Raw genomic sequence first — 8,602 nt, forward strand, 5'->3', positions numbered from 1 at the left:
CCCCCCCCCACCCCTGTCAGCAGCTTCCCAGAACTCCCTAAGTGGTCCTCCAACCCAAATAATTGCCCACCCCTGCTCTAGAGGGACTAAGAGTGGCAACAGTTTTGTTTCAGTCATTAATCTGAATTTCATTCTGCTATACAGTGCCTCCTTACATTTGGTAGAATATTGAGCTATAGGAAATCTCTCACTTGTGTATTACTCAGAAATTGATGCAAGTACTGGTAGGCACATACCTCTCTGTGTGAATGCTGAGCAGCTAACTAGTTTTGGGTATAGCATTGTGGACCCAGAACAGGTGCAGTGGTGTAAGTGCAGCTGCCCCCCTTTAGTTGATACCAAAGGAGCATTAGTCAGGGACTTCTTTTTAAAGCCTTGAAGCAAGTAAGAATTTTCCCCCTCCTTTCCCTTTGGTAGTCAGTGGCATCTCCTCTCTTGTTCCCTCCCTTCCCCTCTTCTCCCCCACATATCACAGCTGCTGTCCCTGTTTGCTGCAGCTGTGGCAGTGGATGGGTTTCTCCTTCCTGCCTTGTCCCCTAAGTGTTCCTTTCTGCTTCCCCTGCTGAGTCTTGCTCCCTGTGCAGCCTGGCTGGAGCCAGGCAGAAGCAGTATTGAAGTCTGTCTTCCCCCTACCCACCATGGGAGGGGAGGGGACATGGTACTGAACATGTAGGTCAAGGGTGGAGGGGATGAAGAAGAGGTAGATTCTTACCTGATCAAGAAACTTAAAAAAGAGTGTTTGTTTGCTGTTCCCTCAGGGTGATCCCTGCCCTGGTTGCCAAGAGAAAAAGAAGCTGGGAGCAGGGGTGTAGCCACACCTGCAGCACAAGTTGCTGCTCTTGACCCTTCCCCCACCTCATATGACAAGATCCTGACTCTGCTCTTGGCATTGGTCCATGTCTTGATTTAGATGTTTTTACAGGTGCAAATTCAAGACCAACTTGACGTGTCCATTTGGGATACGGTGAGAAAAACTGATCCGGGGGAACTCAACTTGTCTTTGTGATCAGCATATGTATCCAAAGGGATTGTAGAAGGCCACTGAACTGGGCATTAAGAATAAAGCTGAGCAGAAAAAGATAAAATCTGAAGGATGGTCTGGTAGGATAAATCCACAATCCCTTTCCTCTTCATTTAGGTGCTTTGCTGTATTCTGAGGGGCATGGCCCAGGCCGGCATACTGGAGGCTGTCTGTGGTTGCTAGGAGTCTGCTGGGAATAAATGAGCTCAAAACATGGAGAATTTTCTCAAGCCTGAAGTACAAGATGGCTTATGGCACTATGGACAGGGTTGAGAAGTCAGGAAAGATGGGGCCCTTGATGCAAGGTATTGTTTACATTTTGGTTTACAGTATGTTTGGGGAAGTGGGTAGGCTCATTCAGAACATGGAAACTGGTATTAATGGACAATCCCTTATTTTATTAGGGGGAGGGGATAGCTGTCAGGGAGAACTGAAGTCGCCCAGTTCCTGGATGCAGGCAAAGCAAAACTTAGAATAAGTAAATCTTTCTATGGTGCTTTCTCTTGTCAAGATTTATTTTATCCATAAGATTTTATTACAGCTAATTTGCCCCTGCCTGCCTCCTTTCCCACCTATTTGCCACATGCAGCCTTGACTCTGCTCTGGATACTGCTCTTGCTATTAGAGTGAGGGGAAAAAGTGGTCCCTAGTGAGACCAGACGCTTGCACTCCATTCTCTTCCTGTTGGTTCTTTTTGATGAGGGTGGCCCCAAAATGGCAATCAGAATTCACCATACTTAATTGAGACCAGTATTTAAGTTGTCTGTTGACTGTACGGTTACTTACAGATAGCACCAGAGGTCCAGTAAAAGAATAAAAGTAAGTTTGTCACAAATACTAGGTTGGATTGTGACAGATATTTAGTACAGATACATTTCATAGATTTAACTTTCTCCCAGTTTTCCTATTGATGTGACAAACCAAGCACTATGTTTTCCATTGTGACTAGCCAACACAGCAGAGCATTTTTTTTCTTCTCACTGAAGCGGATGCTTTCTCATGCAGCAGAAAGTGCATTAGCTGTTGTGATAACTTTAAAGAAAAGTTCAACTCTATTGTACATCCTTATCCCAGGTCAGAAAGATATCCTGACATTTGGAAGAATACTCAACTTTGCTGCATCTGGCAGTAACTGCCTGGATCCTCTGATATGCCTGTAACAGTTCAAAGTTAAACCATGTTTCTCAAAGGGCACCAAAAAAAAGTAAGTGCAAGTAATTGTGGAAGGGTGTGTTTCCTAGGATGAGCTGAATTTTATTTTTTCTACTGTTGGCAATTTTTTTTCCCCTAAATGGAAGAGTAGTCAGGCCTGAGAATTAATAACGCAAACCTCTTCACTCTGAGCACATGCCTGCCTGGTTTCTCTTCAGTTCAGTTTTGCTACTGTTGACTATAATTGCTTTTCAGAACCTGGGAAAGAACTTGCATGTGAGCTTCCCAGAGTAATATATGAGTGAAGTTACCCTGACATGAAACATGATAGTTCAGCAATGGGAGCAAAGTTAGACCAACTCCAAGTTTGTGAAAAACCCACTGTATGCCTCAACATGAGACTATTTTAACATCTGTCCAATTCTAAATATGGCCGTTATATCTAGGGCAGTGATTCTTAACCAGGGTGTCACAAGATCCTCTTAAAGGATCGCCTACATGATTCACAAAGTAAACCCAAAAATTGCAACTAGGACCTGCTGAGATCTTTTTGAGTTCTTTGCAACAGAAGAATTGCTCTATTATTTTTCTGTAGTCAAGATACAAGTGAAAGTTAGGAGCTGGTGTTTTCCAGGTAGTGCCTTGAGTCTAAAGAGGTTTAGAACCATTGATCTAAGCTTTGCAGTGTAGATGAATGTTTTGTCGTTTGTGAATGTGTTAACACAGTCACATTTCATGGCATTATGATTTAGTGTCACACCTGTAGTAAGAAACTGATTTGTGTAATTAGTTTAAGTATAATTAAGGTTTTTATCATTGTTGTAATGTTGTGGTCATTTGCTTGTTGCTGTTAGAGTACACATTTAAATTGGTATCTTGGCATCTCTACTTACTTTTAGTTCCTTATGAAAATAAGGGAATTCAGTTTGTACATCTCTAGTGCTAAAAATGGTTTTGCAACTGTTGGGGGGATGATGAATGAAGTTCAAAGGTTGGGAATTTCAGCAGCCTCATTAATTTGGACATGCTGTTTGTACTCCAAGTGCCAAGGTATACATTGACAGCATAACTAGTCCAAAGTACTTGTGCAATATAGCTATGTTAATATTGTTGGAGGACTTTAATCTTTGTATTTTCTGACCTTTGCAGTGATATCCTTAATTATTCTTATTCTTAACTATTGTCTTCTCTTTGGACATCATTACTCTATACTAACTTGACTATCACTGCATTACCGAGAAGTGGCCCATGACAAAGCCCTTGCTTTCTAATGAAGGAGGAATAAGGGATTCACTGTGGGTGTATTCTGAGTGTAACTTGTTTTATTTATACCTGATCAGAATTTCTGGAAAAGGGACAGTTAAAGAGCATGCAGAAATAACTTTATTTCAGATAGTTCAGGCCAGCATCAATGCCCAGTTCCAAGAGAGTAACTCTGTCTCAAGGAGTGACTCAAATTACAGATTTGGGACTTGGTCTGCAGCCATACCTCCTCCCAATAGTTGCTCAGAAGGAGGAGGTCCATAAACTTCTCCCAGTTTTTTTTTCTTGGGGCCTCCATCTTTCATTGTCTTTGGAAAGGTTAATAGATGTCTGATACATGTGAAACTTAGTCCTGGGCCTCTGGCTGATGGAAGTAATGCTGTCTCTGGCTTTTTTGCCTCCCATTTTGATATATGCATCCTGCTTTATGGTTGCAAAGGCCCTTGCCCACCCCTTATTTAGATCATTTATTGCCTACTAATGGAGGAATAGGTGTAGCTTCCCTTAAAGCTGTTGCTGTTTGCCTAGGGATAGTTAGAGCAGTGGTTCCCAACCTTTTTAGACCACGAACTGGCAAACTGTGGACCAGAAGTGACCATGGACCAGCAAGCCATGGACCAGCATTTTGTATGCCAGTCACTTCCAGACTTCCAATCTGGCAGCCAACCTTCCTGTAGACCAGCAGCCATGGCCCAGGGGTTGGGAACCATTGAGTTAGAGAACTACAAAGTGTTCACTGTTCCCATGGTCTGCATGTGTCAAGGATTAAACCAAGGGAAAGTACTGGTTTATGCCCCACCCTGGTTTTTGGGGAGCTTTTTTGCTACTTTAGGCTTCTCTGAAGCATATACAGGTATCTTTTCAATAGTTTGTCCTGCTTTTCCTTTTGTAAAAATAGCAAAACTGTCAAACTTGGTATTCCTGGTTTTGTCTGACCTGCAGAAGTAGACTGAGCACTTTGATTGAAAGGATGGGAGTAGTATACTTTTTAAGAGAGAAATCTGATGACTCAATTGCATATAAGACTTCTAACATGTATTTAACTGAAACAGAGGTCTAACAAGTTTGACAGAGTAAATATCTATTTCATTCAGGTTCCACAACCTTGGTATTTATGAATCTTCTTACTGATCCAGTCATTTATAGTGTCTCGCCCAGCTGGTTAGACAAGGCCTCTGATCTAATGTAAAAACCCAAGCCCTCCACCCCCACAGTCTTTTATTTTTTTTAATTCATTGTAGACATTTTTAAAGCATCTGAAATGCACTTTTTCATTTCGGATCACCTTTAAAGCCACATCTACACTAGTCTTTGAAGGATATTTGAATTTGATTTTAACACAGTACCAGATAAACTTAAATTTTAAATACAGTTTCAGACAAAATGGACTTCAGCCAACAAGTTGGTGAGCTCGTATTGTGAGATTCTGAATGCTTTCAGTGTTTTCTAACAAGTAAGGGTATGTGGTGCTCACAGAATATCTGGGTCTAATCCAGGATCTGATTTATTGGTACAAGGAGGGGCAAGCAGAATCATTTTCAAAAAAGTATACTTCTACCTACATCATAACTGTAGTTCTCAAATCCAGGTCAGTGCCTAGCCTTGAATAATTTTCAAAATCAGTTTTAGCCAAAACTTTTGCTCTAGTCACACTTTTAAAAACCATATTACTTCAACAAGAATTTTTAAAATATGTTTTACTAACACTGAGACTCATTTGCACTTAAGTTTTGCTGGCATAGCTGTGGTGTTTAGTAATGTGGACACCCATAACCAACCTAGGACACCCATAACCCCAGCAAGCCTTTTGCTGGTCTAGTTCAGTTAATTTGGGGAGCTGGTTTAAGCTATACCGATGGAAGATTTTTTTTCCTCTTGTTAATGTTGTTTCCTGATGCAATATACTGGCACAGTTGCTTATGTATAGGCAGGGCCGGCCCACAATTTGATGTGAAGAAGCCAGTGGTGGTTGGGGGGTGGGGTGGCGGTGGAGAGTGGGAGAGGGAGTGGGAGTGGGAGTGATCATGCATGTGGCTCTTCTGTGGACTCTCTCAAGCTTCTCCACATCCTTTTTGAATTGAGGAGCCCAAAACGACGCAGTACTCCAGCTGCGGCCTCACCAAGGCCGAGTACAAGGGGAGAATGACATCCCAGGATTTGCTTGAGAAGCATCTATGGATGCAAGCCAGCATTCTGCCCGCTTTACTAGCCGCAGCATCACATTGAAGGCTAATGTTTTTCTTGCGGTCAATCATGACCCCCAAGTCCCTTTCATCTGTAGTGCTAGCCAGCGTAGCACTGCTGAGCCTATAGGAATGCTGCTGGTGTTTCTTCCCAAGGTGGAGAACCTTGCATTTTTCAGTGTTAAACACCATCAGGTTCTCATCCACCCATTTCCTGAGCCTGTCAAGGTCAGCCTGGATTGCCCTCCTGTCCTCAGGTGTGGATGCTTTACCCCAAAGTTTGGTGTCATCGGCGAACTTGGCCAGTCCGCTTCTGACTCCAATGTCCACATCATTAATGAAGACGTTGAACAAAATAGATCCAAGGACAGAGCCTTGGGGGATCCCACTGGTCACAGGGCACCATGATGATTGACTTCCATCGACTACCACCTCTGGGTCTGACTATGGAGCCAATTCCCCAGCCAGTGGATTGTGGTGGACCCAAGCCTGCAGTTGGCCAGTTTTGCCAAGAGGTGATCATGGGATACCAGATCGAAGGCTTTTTTGAAGTCAAGATATATGACATCAATCTCTTCTCCCTTGTCCAGGTGATAGGTCACCTGGTCGTAAAAGGAAATGAGATTGGTCAAGCAAGACCTATCCGCAACAAACATCAGTCAGTCCATTAAGGATGGCCTCTTTGATAATCTTTTCTAAGACCTTCCCCAGGATATAGAGGTCAGGCTGATGGGCCGGTAGTTAGCTGGATCCACTTTCCTCCCTTTCTTGAAGATAGGCACCACATTGGCCTTCTTCCAGTCTTCAGGCACTTCACCAGAGCTCCAGGAATTCTCGAAGCTCAGCCCCTGGCATGGATCTATGATGCTGGCCAGCTCCTCGAGTACTCTGGGGTGTTGATTGTTAGGGCCAGCTGACTTGAAGGTGTCCAGCCTCTCAAGGTGTTCCTTCAAGAGGTCAGCATTAATGGAGGGCAGGGGATCTCCCTCACCCGGGCCTTCCTATCCCATAATGGGCATGGGCGTCACATGGGACTGGTGAAAGACCGATGCAAAGTACCCATTTAGTAGGCTGGCTTTTTCCTGGGCGTCGGTTGTCAGTTGTCCCATCTGGTTTAGCAGGGGTCCAAATGTTGCCTTTGCTTTTTCTCCAGCTCCCCACATATCTACAAAAGGATATTTTTATTGTCCATGCTACTAGTAGCCAGTTGGGGTTCCGTCGCAGCCTCGGCTTTCCTGGCTTGCTCTCTGCAGGTCCGGACCAGTGCAGAATGTTCCTCCTTGGAGGTGGATCCTGTCCTCCATCCTTTGCAGGTCTTTCTTTTTAGACGCAGGAGATCCGCTAGTTCCTTGCTGAGCAAAGGGGGCTTCTGTGCCCTTTTGCTGCCTTTCCTCCGAGACGGAATAGCCTCAGCTTGTGCATCGAGGATTGCTTCCTTGAGGAGCAACCACTCTTCCTGAGCTCCCATCCTCTTGGGGTCGTGATCCCTTAGGGCCTCACTGACAAGCCTCCTGAGCTTGTCAAAGTCAGCTTTCCTGAAGTTGAGGACTTCTGCGTTGCAGACTTGAGTTGCCAGCTTTACGGCAGATGGTGAAGGTGATCAGCTTGTGGTCGCTGTCACCCAGCTTCCCTTCGATCGTTAGGTCGCTGATTAGGTCGTCCCCGGTTGTCAGTACCAGGTCAAGCAGCTTTTTACCTCTCGTTGGCCCGTAGACTTCTTGCATCAGATGGAGGTCATCCACGCACTTATGTGGGGGCCAAACTTTTTGACAAATGTGCCACAAGGTAGCTGTGTGCGCCATTTGTGGCACAGGTGCCCTATGTTGGCCACATTTGTCATATGAAAAGGAACCATCCTTAATCTATTTTGCTTTATTTTCACCAATGGCAAAAATATTCTGTCCTGCTTCTGAGGAAAATCCTATCATTAGTTTATTGCCTATGAATTTTATGTATGTTGACCCCCACTCTAAGTTTATCCAATTCCAGGGAGCACCTTCTACTAAACAGTGACTCTTTGCTTCCAAAAACTGCTTGACTCTTTGTCCACTACAAACATGTCCTTTGACCTTAGCCTCAAGGACTGCAGCCTGTAACACCTTGATAGAAGCTGTTCTTTTAACATGTTAACTGTAAATTTGTTAGGGGTCACTTCTTAGGGATCATTTGTGTCCAAAGATAATTATTTAATTGATTAGCAGATGTGGAATTTTAGAATATTAGTCTTAATATTCTGTTCCACCAAATGTATTGTGTGGCTTTAAAATTTGGAGAGGACTGTAAGTGGTTGTGATACCATGCCACTTCTGTGTTCTGAAAGGACAAATGTTTATGCTTGTCTCTCTCCTTCATATTTCTCTTCTGGAATGATATTGTTACAATAACACCCAGAAAGAATTAGGTGCTGTATAAATTTACAATTTATGACATGACTGCATAGGAAAAAATGTAAGCTTACAGTTGTGGTGGTAACATGTGGACAGGTTCTTTTTCAGATGCTAATGGATGTACGCTCCTTAACCATTATTAGTTAGTCTATTACTTGTAATCATTGTGGTAGAGGAGAGCGTTTTGGTTGTTTCTGTTTTGCCATTGAAGGGTTCAGGAATGAAATAGCTATTTAAGCAAATGTGGCCCACCTTGTGCTGTGGTTGCTTTAAGTACAGGATGGCACCCTAGAGGTTTACTAGGCAGCTGGTTTTGGTTTCTGAAAATCCACTTGGGGAACTTTCTCTTTAGCAAAAATGAAAAAGTTTATGCTGCTTGATTTTAACTGACCCAGGCAGGTTACCAGAACTTTTTTGACTCCAGTGAAGCTATGGATATCAATACCTATTAAGTTTAATGTTGGAGATGTTACCCCAGGCAAGAATCTCTGTTGACCAGGATCTTTTAGTATTGACTAGCAACTGCTTATTAGGACATTACTGATATCCAGGATGTTTCTAGAGCTAGATTGGTACATACACACAGACGAACACAA

At 43.4% G+C, this 8,602-nt stretch overlaps 1 protein-coding gene across 3 annotated transcripts in view; it reads left to right on the forward strand.

Annotated features, from left to right (window-relative positions):
• Positions 1-8,602, forward strand: part of MEMO1 (mediator of cell motility 1) — a 51,774-nt gene that overhangs the window by 11,222 nt on the left and 31,950 nt on the right. Inside the window, exons 1-2 of one of the 3 annotated variants that reach the window (XM_019527055.1) lie at positions 1,176-1,326; positions 2,096-2,229. The exons of the other annotated variants lie outside the window; for them this stretch is intronic. Of the exons in view, the coding sequence (XP_019382600.1) occupies positions 2,199-2,229 (31 nt within the window). The 5' untranslated portion in view covers positions 1,176-1,326; positions 2,096-2,198. Of the gene's footprint in view, positions 1-1,175; positions 1,327-2,095; positions 2,230-8,602 lie in introns of those variants that run through there. 3 annotated transcript variants of the gene reach the window in all.

This window comes from Gavialis gangeticus, unplaced genomic scaffold (assembly GCF_001723915.1).
Source record: "Gavialis gangeticus isolate Ggan-Ray unplaced genomic scaffold, GavGan_comp1, whole genome shotgun sequence".
In the NCBI taxonomy this organism is placed as follows: domain Eukaryota; kingdom Metazoa; phylum Chordata; order Crocodylia; family Gavialidae; genus Gavialis; species Gavialis gangeticus.